Here is a 19,492-nt window from a genome sequence, read left to right on the forward strand (position 1 = left end):
ACTGGCTTCCAGCTCTTGTTTCCAGTTAATTCTGAAATTCCATCTTCTGTTTTGCCTCAAATGTGCACCGGTTTACTCTGCATTGTGTGACCTCACAGGCTTCATTGCAGAACACCCGTCCCACGCTGAGTATTCCCAACATAGGTGTGTGGCAGGGGTTTTGCCGAAGGCTTAGGGCACATTTGATGGAGATGGGCAGGTGCTCCATCCCACGGCAGCCAGCTGCATTAGCAAACATCTTAAACCTGAACCCTGGCGTCCCCATCCTATACAGCCCCGTGCCGTCTCTGGCACTAGATAATTTCACTGGCTGTTGAGCTCACTTGTGCTTTAGTCATCCTCCCAATTGCTAGAGCCCTCTCCCTCTCTTTATCCTCTGCCTGCTCGGCTCCTAAGGTTCCTGACTCAGAATCCTCTAATTTCCTGTTACTTCTTATACAGAGCAATTTAACCATCTAATGAAGCCCTGCTAAAGCAGATCACCTATGCTAGATCCAAAACCTTTGTTCTAGTTGTATATTGCTGAGTAACAATCTACCTCCAAATTTAATGGCTTAAAAAATCTGTTTAGGAAAAAAAATCTGTTTAGCACATGAATCTGCAGTTGGGCAGGGCTCAGCATGGAAGGTTTGGCTCTGCTCGATTTCCAGGGAAAGTCTGTCTCCAAGATGGCTCACTCACATGGCTAGAAAGCTGATGCCCACTGTCAGCCTGGAGTCAGCTGGAGCCAGCAGAGGGCCTCAGTTCCTCTTCAGCCGGGCCTCTCCACAGGCTGCTTGGGCTTCCTCAACACATGGTGGCTGGGTTCCAACAATGAGTATCTCAAGAGGCAGGAAGCAGACACCGCCCATTTCTTAAGGTCTAGTACAGAAAGTGACACAGTGTCACTCTCACCACACTCTGTTTGACATGAAACCGCAGAACCCAGACTCAGTGGGCAGTCTCCCATCAGGAAGAGTATCTAATTCAGAGATGTGTTTTAAACCACCATCTTCATCAAGGAATGTTTTCAAACAGATATTCTTCCTTAAAATTATATATACATATATATTTGAAGTATAGTTGTACAATATTATATGTTACAGGTGTACAATATAGTGATTCACAATTTTAAAAGGTTATGCTCCATTTATAATTATTATAAAATATGGACTATATTCCCCAAGTTGTACAATATATCCTTGTAGCTTATTTTATACAAAATAGTTTGTATCTCTTACTCCCTTCCCCCCTTTCTTCTCCCCACTGTAACCGTTAGTTTGTTCTCTATATCTGTGAGTCTGTTTCTTTTCTGTTATATTCACTAGTTTGTTGTTGTATATTTTAGGTTCCACATGTAAATGATACCATACAGTATTTGTCTTTCTCTGACTTATTTCACTTGGCATAATGCCCTCCAAGTCTACCCATGTTGCTGCAAATGGCAAAATTTCATTCTTTTTATGGCTGAGTAGTACTCCTTTATATTTATATACCATATATTCTTTATCCAGTCATCTGCTGATGGACACTTAGGTTATTTCCGTATCTTGGCTATTGTAAATAATGCTGCTATGGACATTGGGGTGCATGTATCTTTTCAAATTAGTGTTTTTGTTTCTTTTAGAAATATACCCAGGGGTATATAATAGGTACTTTCTTTCAAAAGGAATTTTAAAGTAATTTCTCAGATTAGTGTAGGCTTGGTTAAAGATTCCAGAAAAAATCTAAAATGAAAATGGTATATACAAGATTTGCTGGCCTGCTTTGTATGTGTGTTGGGCATACATTGGAGTCTCACAGGGCTCCAGTGCAGAGGGAATCAACGTTCTTTAGGAATGAATGAATGCCGACCATATGCCAGGTGCTCTGATTCATGAAGAGGTTAGGATTTCAGGAAGCCTTAAAACACGGTGAGAATGCATGATACGCTGATGAAGCTCTCCAGTCTAAGCCCTGTCAAAGGCACAGAGATTGAAAGAGGAAACTGGCCAACAGCCACAAAGAGGAGATCCGCGCCAACAACCCAGCATGGGGTGGGCAGGGAGCGAAGAGGGCTAGGTGTGAAGAGAACCAGAAAATCCAGAACTATAGCAAGAGACTGAAAGTGAGGAGGCTGTTTAGTTGTGCAAGGGGCAGGGAGCTGCCAAAGGGAGAAGCAGCATGGCCCAAGCCCTTTGATAGAAAGTCTGTCCAACAGCAGTGCTGTGGAAAGATGATCATCAAAGACATAGTAGAAACTTCTACCTTTGTTTCTGCCCCTTGGAGTTACCACCTGATCAACAGATTGTCCCTTGAGTGTAATCTTCTCTGAATGCTTATACAGCTTGAGTACTGCTGGATAGAGCGTGAAAACAGGTTTTGTTATACATACGTGTAAATGCCACACAAACACACACTAGAGTATTGCAGAATGCTTTATAATATATATACAATATGTGAGGTACTATATATTATTATAATGAGAGAATTATGAGATATTATCTATTACCCCTAGCCTGTAGGTAGCATTCAAGAAATATTAACTACTACACTGTGCCTCTCCACAACAGCATTTCTGCTTCTGAAAAATTCAAGTTCATTGCTACACAGGTTGCTTAAAAATACTCAATCCATGTATTGAGATAGCCTCTATTTATAAAAATAGTGCATGTTCTTTGGAAATTTAGAAAATATTAAAATATTATAAATTCTTAATCGCTAAGCAAGTTGCCTCCAGAAATAAATACTTGTGAGTGTACTTGAGGCTTTACACACTATTTTGTAGCCTATTTCTTTTCCTCATAAAATTATAAACCTACCTCCTTATTTTCCAATATTCTTAAATAAATGATTTTGACAGCTCTGTCTTGTTTCATCATATGGCTGTATCATAATATGTTTTATCAATCTCATAGTTTCGAGTACTCAGTTTTTTATGGTTTGGGGCTATGAAAATGATGATTCAGCAAACAACTTTGAACACAAATCTTTCCAAGCATCTCTGATGATTTCCTTGAGATAAAGTCCCCTAGGTTGAATTACTGAATAAAAGGACATAAACATTCTTAAAACTTTTGACACAGATGTCTCACAGCCATCTACCCCCAAACATGTGGACACTCCATTCAGAAACTTCGTATTTTAACACTTCACTCACATAAATTGATCCTGAAGACTGAGGTTTGAGAAGCTCCTGCGATTTGCTGAAACGCATGTATCACTGCAGAAAGCACAAACTCTTACTTTCACCACCTCCTGTTCTCCCTGCCCCACCACACGCACACACACAGTATGCAAACTTTAGGAGAGACCAGAGGTTTTATGATTTTAAGTGTCTTCCTTCTTCTCTAGAGCAAGGATCTCAAAGGGTGGCCCCCATACCAACAGCGTGGGCTTCACTTGGGAAGCTTCACTTGTTTTCAGTGCAAATCCTCAGCCAACCTCAGGCCAGTTGAATCCAAAATGGGAAAGAGACAGAGCAATCTGAGATTTAACAAGCCCTTTGGGTGATTCTCATGCACACAATTTTAAGACCCACTGCTCTGGACCTCCAGGCACTGGCCACCACAGCTGACCACTTTCTTGGAGGGAAGCAAGAAGGCTGATGTCCAGAGTAAAGAAGTCTGTTCTTGACCCATCCCATCAGCACACAAGTCCCAGGAAGTTATCTCCCTCCTGTCCTCATTTTCCTCATTAATTTTTTAATGGAGACAATAAACGCCTGTTTCAAAGGTTTTGTGAACATTAAAAAAAATAGTGCTTAAGAAATATTGCTTTTCTTCCTTTTGGGCAATGTTCATCTAGCCTTTACTGTTTGCTCCTTTATTTTTTTTCTTTTGAGAGGAATCAAAGAGCACTGGACCACGAAGAGAATGGCTTTCCTATGGAGGCTCTGACAGACCGCAGGCTCCTTCTGCTTCAATGTCTCCTCAGCTGTTCTGAAGCAGTTTGAGCATCCTGAAAGTTACAAAGGCACTGAAATCCCTGGGAGTATTTCAGTAGTTACTGAACACCGACTGTGTGCTGCATGGGAGATACTAAGGATATACACGTGGTCCTAAACTTGAGAATTTCATCCTTTGTTTGGGAAGATAAATATATTTACATAATAAAAGTATTTTTTTAATGACATGGGGCAAAAGAGAAGGGCAGCAGTCACCCAGGTTGGTATGGTTCATTCCCAAGTGGGTGGTAGATGTAATAAGGGTACCTGGGCAGCAGGTGGCGCCATAGCTGGCAGCTTCAATACACAGAAAATGCAATGGGAGCTGGGCTTGGTAAGACCATTTGGGTGGAAGGGTTGGGGAAAAGAATGAGAGCAGAGGAAGTGGAGCAGCAGGATGGTGGTGTGTCTGGAGAGGGCGTGTGGAAGGAACAGGAGGGGTGCCATTCGTGAAGATCAGTGCAGATGTGGCTGGAATGAAGTGTTGAACCTGGAATGAAGTGTGGAGAGGGAATTGACTTCCCGGCTTAGGGGCTCAGACTGGATCCTGGGGAGGTAGCTGAGTACAATGGACACGTGCTTGAACTCTAGAGGAAGACTCCTGGGTTGAACCCTGGCTCTGCTCTTCACCAGCTGTGAGATCTCAGACAAGTCACTGAATCTCTCTGTGCTTCAGTTCTCCATGTACAAGAGGCATATAATAGTTCTACCGTATAGGATTGTAATGAGAATGAAACGATTGGATACCTCTGAGTAGAGCATCTAGTAGTAGAGCAGTGCACGGCCCCTAACAGGTGCAACATAGAAAGTTTGGTAAGTAAGAAGGGCAGAGGGAGACTCTGGAAGACTTTGGTTATTTATCAGTAATTCCCATTCTTAGGAATTGTCTGCTCATCCTGTAAATGCTTTGTATGCACTCAGCCCTCCTTAGATTTTATTAAAGAGCCAGTGTCTTCTTCCCTAACTGAAGGCTATATTAGAACATCTCCACTGTAAAGCATCTCTTCATATCTCAATAATTCGATTCATCTCACACTGAAATCTTACTAACGACTGTGCTTATGTGGTTAATCTTCAGGAAAACTGAATGGGAGAAGTATAAAAAAAAGTGGAGATAGGGAACCCAGAACAGAATGGAGGTGACTGTGACTCACTTTCACCTACAAATGAATCAGGAAATTTAAACCTAAAGCCTATTCTGGAAAGAGAACGTCCAAAATTTTACAAGTAATCCTAGAAAATTATGGCAGGAATCTTTCTAGTAAAAATAGAAGGATGAAAATAGCATACAGGTTTATGTGATGTTCCAAGTCAACTGTGAATAAATTAAACTTTTATTAATAGGAGGATAGCAAAAGATTTCTTGGTCATTTTCAATTAACTGTAATCCCACAATGGAAGGTAAATGATTAGCTAATGAACCTCCAATGGTGGACTTCCCATGGATACAAATTCTTATATTCTTCTCCAAGATCATCAAACAGAATATGCAATTGGACAGTGGGCCCTGTGAGTGTGAATTTTGTCTGCACACTCAGGCTGAAGGTAAACAGACCTGAGCCCATTTGGGAGTTTTAGGTGTCCTGGATAGTAAGGGAATCTGACACACAAAGTAAGAGGCCAGTTCTGGATAAGCAGTAGCTGAGAGAGAGGTAAAGAAATCATATGGCCTTGCTCAAGTTCACCTCCTTGATGACTTTTTTCTTTTTTCTTTTTCCTCTTTACGATCTCTTAGGATTTCAAATACATTTCTTTTACAGCATTTACACATTGTACTAAAATTATTTTAAGTTGTATTGATTTCCTTACTTCATTGAGTTTTTTTTGTTTGTTTGTTTGTTTTGTTCTTTGGGAGGATGTGGGCCATTAGGTCTATTTATTTATTATTAGTTTTGTTTTATTTTTTAATGAAGGTAATGGGGATTGAACCCAGGACCTTGTGCATGCTAAGCATGCACTCTACCACCTGAGCTATACCCGCCCCCACTTCACTGAATTTCTGGAGAAGAGGCAACATACCAAACTTGTTTTTAACCTAGCTCATTTATTGATCCTAATAGACCCTCCATGTTATGTAAGATGACTGATTAAAGAAATTAATAAACTGTAGATAAGGGCCCATCATATAAACCTGAGCTAAATTTCTTCCAGTTTTTCCTCCAAACCCCTCTCTCGTCCTTTCCATCTTTGTGGATAGTCTGGATCAATAGGAACTCTTGCCCTCTGGCTTCTGTTGGTTTCAGCCAAGGCACCACAGGCAGGAGATCCAAGGGTGGAAAGAAAGTGAAGTCAGAGTGTTTGTTTCCCTGGTTTCCTCCAGGGGAGGTGGTGAGCGCTGCATGTGTCCTTTAACTCAAGGCCATAGCGCCACACAGCTCAGGCTATTTGGGTTCCAGTGATAACTCTCTTTCTTGAGCTCTCAAGCTCCCTATTGTTATCTGCATTCTTTTAGCAGCAAATTTTTAAAAACCAAAACAATCAGGGAAATGTAGTGGATTCACAGAGCAGGTTCTGGGGTGAGACCACTTGTATGTGAATTCTAGGTTTACCATTTCTTAGCTGAGAGAATGCCTCCCGTGGGGCAAGTTAACTGTCTTCAGTGCACCGGTTTCTCCATCTATAATTGTCATGTCCAGTTCAGTAACCATTAGCCACCTGTGGCCATCACTTGAAATGAGTTAATCCAAATTGAGATGTGCTATACATGCAAATTATATATCACAATTCCAAGACCTAATCCTCCTCCCCAAAATAAAATATCCCATTTGATATGATAATACTTTGGATATACAAGGTTAAAAAAATATGATTAAAGTTCATTTCACCTGTTTATGTTTTAATATGACTACTAGAAATTTAAATTTGTTTATCTTTATATTTACTAACATTTAAATTATAAAAATACATTTGTATTTACGGCTATTTTTAAATGTATTTATACTTATAAACATTTATATTTGTAAACATAAATTAAAATTATCTATGTGTACATTACATTTTTATTGGACAGTGCTGGTCCACAACATGGATATAATAATGCTACCTGTTAAATATGGCTGTTGTGAGAATTAAATAATTTAATACACGTAAAATACTTTAAAATACCTCACCCATAAAATCACTAAATAAGTGTTAGCTTTAAAAATGCATTTGAAGGTGGTCAGATTCAGAGACGCAGGGAGCAACTTGTCACGGGGCAGTATACCAATGACAGACAGGGAATGGCTGTAGGGCTTCGTAGAAGAAAATCAACCAGGCTAAATCCTTCAGGTCTGCAGGGAGAAGCTGGCTGGGCACAGGAACTCGCGTCAGAGGCAGTTCCCGGCGGACATCTCTGCAGAAGTCAGCCGTCTCACACTGATGTTTGAAACAGGGGTCAGAACCAGAGGACAGCAGTTATATTTCTGGCTCCAATATGCCGCTTACAATGTGGACTATCACCCTGTTCCTCTTAAATTTCTATCTCATTTATCTAGAAGGGAGTTGATGTTTGTTCTATGCATCAGGTTTCTTGTTTCTTTGGAGCAGGTTAGAGTTGCTAAGTACTCTCCATTCTCCAAATGGGTGGCAGTGTTTGATGCAGCCCAGCAGAGGAGCTGGGAAGCAGAGGTGTCCAGGACACCGGGTCATGACTCTGAAGGAAGCTATTGTTTCACATCAGAGGAGCAGCTGTGATTTGTTAACATCACATGGCCGAGTCTCCTTGGTCCACGGCGTCTTTGGCTCCACTTGCTTTTGCTGTAGCACAAGGACCTCTACAGACTGCTTCCTCCAGGGCCAGTGACACCACCACCAACACTACTCCCCACCCACTCCAGTTATTTAGTCCTTTTTCTATTCTCAGTAACATGACACTAAGGGTGCCGGTCCAGAGCTTTATGAAAACAGGACTAAGAGCTTGTTTCGAAGCTTACAGGTCCTTAAGAGCTTCTGATTGCTGCCATTTTCAATGGCCCATTTTCCAAAGGGCTCTGACCATCTATTAGAGAATCTGGTCTGTTCTACAGGGCTAGAGAGGCTTAGCTGTACATGTGTCTGGGCTCCGAAAGTAGCAAGAACTGAGAAATATGGTGCTCAATGTAATGGAAGACAAAAGCACTTCAATAGGAATTCCAAATATTTATTTCTTGACACATCATTTTAAATTTACAACAACACTGGGCTAGCTAAACTTCCATTGTGTGATGTGTGTGTGTTTTACGGACAAGTGAGCCCCTGTTATCTGTTTTGGGCTTATCACTATCAACACATGTATCTGTTTTACTAATAAATATTTAAAAGTGGTTAATGTGGTTCTTTCAATTTATATAAATACATTCTTTTCTTGATTTCACATTTTACAAGTCCAAATCCATCAGTTTCTCCAAGCATCATCAAATTCTCTCAGCCATTCTGGCTTTTGTAGCTTGTAGTCCAACAGACTGGAACCTCAAAACAAGTGAAGGAAAGATGAAATGATGACTAAGTGAGGATGTCCCTTTTAAAGGATAGTGAAACACATTACCATCTCAAAGAGACAGCACAAGAAAAAGTCAAATGGAGTTTCTGAAATTAATATTTCTAATTCTTTTTTTTTATATAGTTTGAGAAGTGCTGCCTTTTTATTATTATTATTGAAGTACAGTCAGTTCCAGTGCGTCCATTTCTGGTGTACAGCACAATGTCCCAGTCCTGCATAGACGTACACATATTTGTTTTCATATTCTTATTCATTAAAGGTTATTACAAAATATTGAATATAGTTCCCTGTGCTATACAGAAGAAATTTGGTTTTTTTTTTTTACTATTTCTAATTCTTATGTGCTAAGGCCAATATTTTTGAAGGACAGAGGCAGAGGACTGATTGGTTTTCTTCTAGCAATCTGACGATAGGGTCAGCAGAAAGATCAGATGGTAAGTGTTAATTCCGTATGCCTTCTCCCTCAATGTTTAACAAAACTAACAACAGAAGAGATAAAGATTAAGTCTTGAAGTTGGTTGACAGAGCCTTTAAAAGTGTTATTCCTTCCTCTGACTCTCCCACAAAAGAAGAAAAAAAGGCTGTTTTTTCCTGATTGGGCAATATATTTGGTAGAAACAAGCCATATAAGATTCTACCAAGGGTTTCCATATACATTGATTGAAAATTGTTGAAACAAAATTAGGCTCTCCTGAGTGTGTGTTTCATGGTTTTTTTTGTTTGTTTGTTTGGTTGGTTTTTTTTTTTTACAAACGACAGTTTCTTCTCAGAGCAGAACCATTTTCACTATACTAAATGGGATTTGAGAAAGCTACAAGAAAACTAAAAATGCTACTAAAGTTGAAACATACGTCAGCTCACAATGACACTGTAGGTGGTACTGAATAGGCCCAAATTGAATCACGTGAGGTTTCTTCCATCGCTTTTTACAAAAATCTTAAATACAGGTAAATATGTAAACACTGTGCTCTCAGAGAGCATGTACTCCGGCGCGTGGCAGCGCAGCCCTTCCGCGGAGATGGATTCCAGCGCGAGCTCACCCGTCAGTTTCAAAACCAACCACTGGAACTGCTCTCTGGTGGAGGAGCGAACACCGCCTTGCACATCTCCGAGTTCTCCTGGTGCAGTGGGAATTCAGATCCTGCTATCAGGCTTTCTTTTCTTTTCCGGGAGACATAACCTCTGCCTGTGGACAGCCTTTCATACTTGGTCTCAAATTGCCTGCACAACAACAATAGCAAAATTACACTCATATTAAAGTCATCCCACACCCGTCAGAGCCAAGTTGTCGAGTGAACACTTGAAGCTTTTGTTTCAAAGCCATTTGAGAAAGGCTGTGAGTGTCAAAGATGACCAGTTTTCATTCCCATGAATGGGTGGTTTTGTTTTTCTTCTCGTTTATTTTTACACCAGCAGATCCACTTCAGGTGCCTGGGATATGGGAGTCTCGTCACTCATTTTTCTAGACTGAAGGACCAAATTCCTCTCAGCTCTTTGGAGACGCCTCTAAGCTTTGTGGGCCTTGCTAGGTCTCCCTGCCCTCATTCCAGGAGCCCCACTCAGGGATACACCCCTTTTGAGTAAGGAGCAAAACCAACTGATTTGAAGCTGAGATTACTGACCTAGAAACATCCCCAGGGCTCTGGCCTGAGAGAAATGGGGACCCAAACCAGTTCACCTTGTCCTTGGACTGCTGGTCACTGCATTTTGACCATTGGAGGGTTGAGTTTCTAAATGTATCAAGATTTATTGTAGATGTTAAGTTAGCATAAATTAGACATAGTTTAATATTCGACTATAATCTAGCATCTTTTCTTCTGTAAAAATATAACCTGCTCATATTTGTATTAATATCATCTAGCATTCCTTACACAGATCATGAAATGTTAGTGAAATAATGAAGGTGCTCAACTCTGGCCTATTATCAAAGGAGATGACGCAGGACATGGCTCTCTGTTTTAAGGCTACACATTCTTTTCATGGCTAAGAGTGCGTGTCAAGGAGACCTCTACACCTACCACAGAAGCGGCAGTGCCCCCTAGACCCAGAGCATCCTCCCTCCTCGTGATAGTTTTGTTACAAGTAATTGCTACAAGATTCAAAGGGCACAGTGTCAATGACAATTCTAGAGTGGAAGACTGTTGGGAAAGCCACCTGGCCCATTATACGTGTGGTTTCTGAGATATGATGTATTCTACTAAAAAAAGTTTTTTAATTCAAAATTCCAAACTCTTAAGCTTAAGCCAAAACTTACACCAGCTCAAGTTGCTGTTGCATGGATTATCTAAAAATTGTAAGTTCATTTGGGCTCTTAAACCATGGTGAATGATTGTCAGGTATTTTGTTTTGAGCTTTCTGTCCAGGAGACACCTGTGAAAATAGCTGATAGTAAACATACATCTAGTATTTTTGCTGAAACTATGTGGCAACTCTTCTGGTAAATCAAATCCCTCGGTTTCCTTGCTAAATTATTTCTGGACGAGAATATGGTATTATCTCCTAAATCAACTGAACTAATCATTACAGTTTCTTAATATCCTAGAAACTGACTTTTGTTTTAGTCTTAATTATTCTTTTACTCATTTCAAGAAAATTCATGTTTCACTGGGTTTTTTTTACTGTTTTCTTTTCATTTCTGAAACTGAACACTCAAAACAGAATGCGAGCTTCTGGTGAGCTGGAGATGGCCCTGGAACATTTGACAAGCTCTGCTTCTTACCTGTATGGAGCTGCATCCCGGTCCATCTGCAGGCAGACTAGGAACGGGTACTGAGAAAACTGCACTGTGGAGATAAACTCCAAGCCTGCTTCTGTTTCTGCACTGATTTCCAGGCCAGCTTTCACAAAAGCAGAGTCCACTGTGATGTCACCAGATATTACCACAGCTACCCTGAAGAATTGAGCAAATTCATCTGTTAATCACATTTAACCAAGCTGAACTAACAGCTATAATTTCACAGTGTCTGAATTTCTGACACTGATAGCTAGAAGGAAACACTTAAGGGACTAATAGGTGACCTGACTGTGCTGACAGCTCTGTTGGTAACCAGATCCTAGTTAGTCCCAGGAATCAGGAAGGACAGATATGGTGGGTTCTCCAGTGTTCACCGAGGGAACTGGATGGACAGACTGGATTGACTAGGAGAGTAGCTTGGATGAAAACGAAGAGGGTAAACAATCCTACTATAAGGCTTACCTCTAGAACCAGTCTAATTTAATTGTAAACTTCAAATGAGACAGAGTTGTCTATCCACGCTTTTTTGAGAGGGCTACTCTCAGCACACCTGCTGTTATTGCCAGTGTGAAAGTAGGTCAGAGGTGGTAGCGTTTAAATCCCTGAATCCCTTACCATATCTTCTAATATCTTACACTCAGCAGAGGCTTAAGAGATATTTTCTAAGTGAACAAATGGAAAATTGAGGATGAAATTCAATGTAGGCTACAATGTAGACACTGGTAGATTCTTAGGGACACTGTTCCCCTTGTAAAAATCCAGATTTTTTTTTCTTTTCTTTCCTTTCTTTTTTTTTTTTTTTTTTTGGCTGTTGCTGTTGTTGCTTCCCTCCTGCAAAGAATTCAGTTCAGTTTCAACTGGGGAAAACTCTATCTAGAAAATACATCAGAAAGAAGAGAAAGAGGACTGATTCAAAGGGACGCCCTAAATTATATTGCTTATCCCTCTGATTTCTCATTCTTTGGTTCCATTTAGTAGCACTGTATGTAGGTCACCTTTCATGTTAAATGTCCCACCTTTTGATTGTTCTCAATTCTTTCATCCATTGTTCAAAATAAATTAAAAATCTAATGTTAGCACTCCTATCTCAGTTCTGTCCCACAATATTATTAAATATCCAAAAAGGTAAAAATCAATTGCCTTTCTATTTTCTTTTCATCAATACTATAACAAACAGAAGAATAATTCTTTTGGTTATCATGCTGATTCAAAGACATTAAGTTCAATATCAAATGCTTTCACTTGATCTAATGGGTCAATGAGAAAAACTAAAGGAGCTGAGAAAATTTTGTTTAGAAAAACGAACACTAATAAAAACACTTACGGACTCAATGTTTAAGATTTAGATTCGGCACAAAAGTGACTATCTTTTTATTTTTCTCCCCTGAAGACAGCAAAATAAGAAAGATTTAAAATCCCAGCAAGAGGGATATGCTAAAACAATTTGCTTAAAAGTAAACTTTTCAGACAGCGTTGTCAACTACTAAAGTGGAAAACAAGAGAAGATGACCTTCTCATCCCCTGGGCATGCTGTCCACGGATGTCTTTAAAAGCAAGAAGATCCTTGGCTGAGATGTAGTAGGTACCAACCTGCTCGTAAGAAGCTAGGAAAGAATGACTTCCCATGGTTACTTTCTACTCTGTGATTAATGATTATAAATAGAAAGCATGGATTTTGAGAAGTCAGAAGGTTAAACAATTCCAAAAACATATCTCTGCTGTTCTTTTCATAAAGTATTATACATATGCTTACCGATTTTTCACACGTGTTTTAGACTCACGATACCACAGACTAAACTCCATTGAACCTGAAATATCAATGGCTAGACCACCCTGGACCTCTATATTGGCTTTAAGTCCAGACTGCAACTGAAGCTCCTGGAAACAAAAATATATAATAGTTAGAAGGAAAAGGAGGAGGAGGAGAAGCACAATGTAGCCAGCCCCTTTCCAGAGGCACGTTCAACCTCTTGCTGTAGGTAGTAGCATGTGAGTTGTGCTAATGTTGATGTCTTTCTCTAGGTTCGGAAACACATTCTAATCTTGATCACCAGAAGTAGATCATTGATTTATTAAAGTATCTAAGTCAATCAAAATACCAAAGAAGTGAAGTGTCAATTGAGAAGGGTGCTTTCTTTCAATCTTTGCCTCACTTTGGGAGGGACAATGGTTCTCACAGTGTGGTTCCCTGACGAATACCATGAGCATCCAGGGAACTTGTGAGAAATACATGCCCCATGCGTACTAAATTAGAAACTCTGAGGGTGAGTCCCAGCAATCTGTGTTTTAATAAGCTTTCATGTGACTCTGATGCACCTAAATTTGAGAACTGTCAGACTAGGGAGAATGCAGGCTTCTCCATCAGGAATCCAGCTGTGGCTTTGGGATGAGATGAAGGGTTGGGCTGGATGAGCTTTCAAAGTCCTTTAGCACTTCTCTAGGTATGTGTCGTGTCAAATATAGTCAACTGCAGCCTGCTGGCAAATGAAAGGCAGGATAAAAACTGCCAGGGCGGGACACAAGTTCCAGGAACTGCCTAGAAAAGGAAAGCTAGGAAAGTAAGGCAGGCAACTTAACTAAGCCTTAATGCCTTATTGTTTGCCACTTGGAATGACATTAAAATGACAAGCAAGACCAACATGAACTCGACTGTACATATTTACAAACATAGTCCATCCTCAGCAATTTTGGTCTGAAATCCATTGTTTTATGCTGTTTGCTAGCATTTACCCTGTAAGTCTTGCCATTTTTACATGGATTAGATGGGGCAAAGTTGGCTGAAAACTTCAGCGGCATTGGAATCAGATTGCCTAGGGACAGTGTTGGAAATGACAACAGTTCTGGGAAAAAGGCTCAGTACCCTTAATTTTGATATTCCCCCAAAGATCTTAGGTTCATGGCAACTGGCAGCATGACTAATTTCTTTATGTAACTGCCCTGCTCAGATCAAGCAAGCCACCGCTTTCACTAGCTAAAAATGCTGCGATTTCACTTTCTAGAAAGGATTATGTTCATCTTTAATCTCCCTGAATTCTCTCCACTTCCCAAAAACTGTGTCGGGAAATCTTTATCATAGAATTTGGTTTATTAAAAAAGGTCTGATGTGGCACAAAGCTACATTCGGTCTGAAAGACACCTGGATGAAAGCATGAGGTTCTTGAAGCAGAGCTTGGGACACGTTGGGAGCGAGCCCTAAGGATACTTACTGCTACATTCAGTCTAGAACAAAATGTGTTTGTGGTGGGATGCAGATATTGCTTCAGGCATCACAAGTAACATAAAGGAACACAGAGTATTCTGAGAAAACCACATTAATCGCGGCCAGATTTTAACCTATGCCTATGAACTGCAGAACCACGGTATCAGAGTTCTGCATTTGTACTGTAACTGTGATTGTTTCCAAATGAGCCCTACTGTGTGCCCTGCCTCAGAGGTATTTCTTCCCTTGGATCCTATTCTCTGTTCCCAATTTGAAAATGATAATCTTGTTAGTCCACCCAACCCAGCAGAGGTCTGTGATACAGACTTTGGCCTTCCCATTGACCATATGTTATGGGGATGTCAAAACACACCAAGTGCCATAGGAAAGAATATTTCACTACTATTAAGACAATGAGCCTTTTGTGGGGAGAGAGCATTTCCACTGCACTGAGGAGTGCCTTGGCTTTCTGGGACAATTACACGTCTCCCATGCAAAGGAATCATGGAAGAATTCTTATGTATAGTCACAGAGGAATCTGTTTGGACCCCCGTAAGAGGACAGACCACGGACCTCTGTAGAAGGACAAACCACTCTTTTTTTAGTGAAAGGGACTAAACCACATACTGCAGTGGTTCTAATTTTTGAGGGGTCTAAAATAAGTGGAACTAACAGTTTTTGAGCACCTATTGTGCCCCCAAAGCTCTACATTTGCTATCTCATTTAATTCCCATACTAACCTTCCCTGGCAGGCATTATATCTAAAGACTGACAGACTGAATAGAAAAATCAGGCTCGGAGACTCTACATTTGGAGCTGAAAGGAACACCCAGCCTGTCTCTAGTGGGGAGAATTTTCTACTACTATACACAGCTATCACAAAATCTTAACTATTTTGTTTCCTAGTGTGCAAGGAGGCCTGTTCTGAGAAATACTGCAAGAAAAAATAGAACCCAGGCTTATGTCTTTGTGACCCAGAGTGTATATTTATTTAAATTCTTGTCTATGAACCAGAGGAACAAGACACTGGAGCTTTGTTTTGTAGCTAATGTGACCCCTTTGATCTTTTACTTTTGGTCCCAAAGGTGTTTCTTCCAGCTCAGACACTGATATTTTGACAACTCATCCTATTGCTTCCATTCAGGAAAAAAAAAAAAAAGTTCTTTGCTGGCTAAAGAGGCTTTCCCTATTAATCTGGCTTTATCAGACATCCTTCTCTGAAGAGTAATCCAGTTAGCTGAAAAGGGAGAGAGAGAGTGAGCACAGAGTAATTCCATCTGCCCTGGCAGTTGTGACAAGCCACCCACTGCCAACATTTCCTCCAATGTCAGCACTTGACCTAGAGTGGTATGTGCCTCTGAAGCTGGGATGGCATTACTGGAGTGCTCTGCAGAGCCAGGGAGCCTCAAACAGCTTGTTTGTATAATACACCCAGGTCTGCCAAACCCTCCAATCTGAAATACAGACATTGGGTTATGTTTAACAGCTAAGGGAAGATGTTTCTCTCTGAATATGCCTTTGGTGCCCTAGCTTAACGAATAAAAAAACCTTACAAGATAATCCAAATCAGGGGTTGGCAAACTACAGCTTGCAGACAACTCTGGCCCACTGGTTGTTTTTGTAAATAAAATTTTATTGGAACACTGCCACACTCATTTGTTACTATCTCACTAATGGCTAATTTTACTCTACAATGGCAGAGCTGAGTAATTGTCCCAGAGACCATGTGTCCCACAGAACCTAAAATATGTACTTTCTGTCTTTTACACAAAGAGTTCGCCAACCCTAACCTAGATTACTACTTACGTTCGCATCAAGTTTTATACCCTGGCTCAAACTACTGGGCATTGGCGATGGGTAGGTTTGATCAAAAGATGAGTACACATAGATGGGTGCTAAACTGTTATTCCTACATCTTAAAATGTGGGCTATTTTCTCAGCACTCTTATGCCTTCTTTAGAGATTCTTTCATTAAGAATGCATTTCCCCAGAGGTAATACCGCAATGGAAATGTGCAGTGTAAAATTCCAATATAATTTGAGAACAAATTTTCCTGTGTGAACTTGAGGATTAAGGACGTATGAAAGGCATTGCTGGTTGCCCTTCTTTTAACTCATATTGACAGAATCACAGCTTTGTTTGGAATGTCAATATAATAATTGAGAAACTATATTTACCAGCTTCTCTTGAAGCTACGGGTGTCCATATGACACAGCTTCATTATTAACAAAAGGGCTTCCTTTGGCAGATGTTTATCTTTTATAGGAATAGATAGGGCTTCCAGGAAAGTTCTTGAAAGAATCAGACTCTGCTGCCCCTACCCTTCCCTCTTCCTTCCTGGAATGAGGAAGTAGTGCTGGAATGCAGCAGCCATCTGATAATCATGAGGTGACAAGCACAAGGTTAAAGCCATGAGTAAAGATGGCTGAGCTGAGGAAAAAGAGTCTAGATCCTGATAGTATCTTAGGGTGCTCATATCAACCCTGAAGTAGCAACTTCCAAATATTTGTTACATGATAAAAATCAAACCATGTGGTTAAGCTACCCAAACTTGGTTATTTTTGTTCTAGACAGCTATCCTGACCTGTGATGAGGAACAATAAAGATAGGGAATTAATATTTTGTTCCCATCAATGATGTTTCAAGGGAGTTTTAGTAATATCTGTTACTTAAGGTCTCTCCCAGATCTTAAAAGCTATGATTTCATAACTAGAACCCAACAAATCAAAATCCTCATATTACCTGGCAAAGAATAAAGCTGATAAAAACTTTGGATCATCTGTTCCAAATGCCTCACTTTATCAGTAGGAAATCTTAGTTTAAAGCTATTAAGTAACTGCTCAAGAGCACACAGACAGTAACTAGCGGAGGCAAAATTCAAACCCAAGTTATTACTTGTAAATGTATTAAACCACAAAAGCAAACTTCCCAAGCAAGTTCTATAGCCTATAAATTTTAATCTAATCTCTTCATATATATTCAGTATCACAATTATGAATGAGTGTGCCCAGTGACCACTTCAAGGATTTCACATAAGCTCCTTATTCAGCAAATATTCTGTTTTTTATATTGCTGTGCTTAGTGAGGCAGGAAATAAGTTAAACCAAAAAAGTTTAAGCATCAAACATTCAAACTCAAAGGTTATTCAGATTAACCCTCTTCTGTTTCTCAGAAATTCAAAGAGGCAGACCACGCCCATCCCACAGTAACTTGGTCACCTAAATCTCTTACTGCACGGAAGATGGTATGGTCATACCTTAGTACAGTAATGTAAGATTTGGGGGCGAAGAAAATTGAAAACTATTCTGAAGAATGCAGTTCAAGTGAATGAAAGTTCTCTTTTTCTCCAATAATGAATGAATCTTTGCAAACATGAGAATTTAGAGCAAAGAGTCTCCATTAAACACGTGCTTGGTGTAAGCGGTTGCCTATGCCTCCACTGATTTGGCAGGGTCAAAACAATGCATTATTTGGATTCTTATCATCGATGTCATGATAAATATCATCAGTAACTTATGAAGCCATGTAGTTCAGCTCCTGTCTTCAGAAAAAAATGTCATCTAAGTCCACATATCTAGGAAATTCAAGTGGAGAGGTAATACCATCTCTTCTCTGTCAAATCCTAGGTTATTTTTCCATAACTTCTTGTTTCTATTAGCACCAGTTTTTTTCCCTCTCTCTTCCTTTTTGGCTTTATTGAGATATAACTGATATTATATTATATTCATATTAAATTGAGTACGTCCTCTTTTGCCTCAACAGTGAGATGTCTTCACCCGCTAACAAAGGCCAAAGGAAACCCCATTTACTTATAGCAAAGGAGAAAAGGAGAAAGGGCACAATACCAAGAGAGCAGAATGCTTAGAGTGTGAGCTCCAAGATGGGTGGAACTTTGTCTTGTATCCTCCCAGAGCCTAGAGCACATTTAAAATCTGCCTGTGATACAGTCAATAAATACTTGCAGAGTGAATAAATTACCTGAGAATGATCTATCAGTAGAATGAGTCCTTTCACCACACTAACAGGGTCACCAGATGCTGACAGCATTTTGGACATCAAGTCACTGTATCCACTGAAAAAAGTGACAGGTCTGAGCTGAACATCAAAGAGGATGGCTGACATCCCGGCATAGGAGTCAAGGTTCTCCTCCCCTTCGTCGGGAGTGGCTGCAATTAAGGCCTCCAGTCCTTGGGCTTCAATGACCACCTGGCGGGGAATGGGCACAACATCCATGACATTAGCTCCCTGCCTCTTCTGCAAGTGATGATGACTACAGCTAGAACTCCCCTAGGGTCAAAAACTCAAATGCCTGCAGCTGCTAGGCAAACCCGAACTACTCTATGCCTGAAACAAGCTGAGTTAGTTTTCCTCATTTAATCCTCACAGTCATCCCTTGAGGTACATATAATTTTATCTATTTTGTAGATGAGGCTGGAAAGAAAACCTCAAACGGCAGAGGCAGGACTTAACCCCCTTCTGACTACAAGGCCATGAGCTTTCCATTTTATAGTGTCACCCTAGAGACTCTTCTTAGTCTCCAGAACTGTCATGCATAGTGGATCAGCTATCCTGCAGAGCCCCTGAAAGCAGATGGAGAGGTGTTAGACAGCCAGCCTAAGTCTGCACGACAGATGCTGTGAACTCTCTAAGCCGTGCCTCACACCTGTCCACATAAAACTTTCTGTAGTAAAAGAAAAGAAAAGAACCCCATGAAGAGGCTCTCATCCTGATCTCTGCCACAGAGGAATCCTACGTATCCCCTGTCCTTCATACCCAGTGCCTTAGCCACTGGGAGCTTCGCATTTCAGAGCACATGTCAGAAAACAGATGGTGATGCCTCAGGACAGAAGGCGCAGCAAATATCCTGACTAGAGTCCTATCGAAGGTGTGGTAACTCAATATTGATAAGAACCCAAGTTTATATAGCACTGGATCATTTTTAAAGTTTATTTAGAAGATTATAATTTGATATGCATAAGAACTAAAATGAAAGTATATTTCACAATGAGGAAGCCTTTATAGATTGTCACCAAATTTGGGATAAAACTAAGGGGATGGCACTTAGTCAGTTGCCAGATGCCTACAGTTTATTCTCGTCTCTCCTAGCAGTATTAGAAAGACATAGATTGATCTTTAGAGAGCCGTATTCTATTATGAAAGCTTTTATTGTAGAGAATCAATCTTCTCATAGAAATA

At 40.3% G+C, this 19,492-nt stretch overlaps 1 protein-coding gene across 1 annotated transcript in view; it reads right to left on the reverse strand.

Moving 5' to 3' along the window:
• Nucleotides 1–9,248: 9,248 nt before the first annotated feature.
• MTTP (microsomal triglyceride transfer protein) overlaps nt 9,249–19,492 on the reverse strand; it is a 43,761-nt gene continuing 33,517 nt past the window's right edge. Inside the window, exons 15-18 of the mRNA XM_006208931.4 lie at nt 18,275–18,502; nt 12,851–12,975; nt 11,083–11,253; nt 9,249–9,584 (exon numbers count right to left, since the gene is read on the reverse strand). Of these exons, the coding sequence (XP_006208993.1) occupies nt 9,413–9,584; nt 11,083–11,253; nt 12,851–12,975; nt 18,275–18,502 (696 nt within the window). The 3' untranslated portion in view covers nt 9,249–9,412. The remainder of the gene's footprint in view (nt 9,585–11,082; nt 11,254–12,850; nt 12,976–18,274; nt 18,503–19,492) is intronic.

Source organism: Vicugna pacos, chromosome 2 (genome assembly GCF_048564905.1).
Source record: "Vicugna pacos chromosome 2, VicPac4, whole genome shotgun sequence".
NCBI classification, from domain to species: domain Eukaryota; kingdom Metazoa; phylum Chordata; class Mammalia; order Artiodactyla; family Camelidae; genus Vicugna; species Vicugna pacos.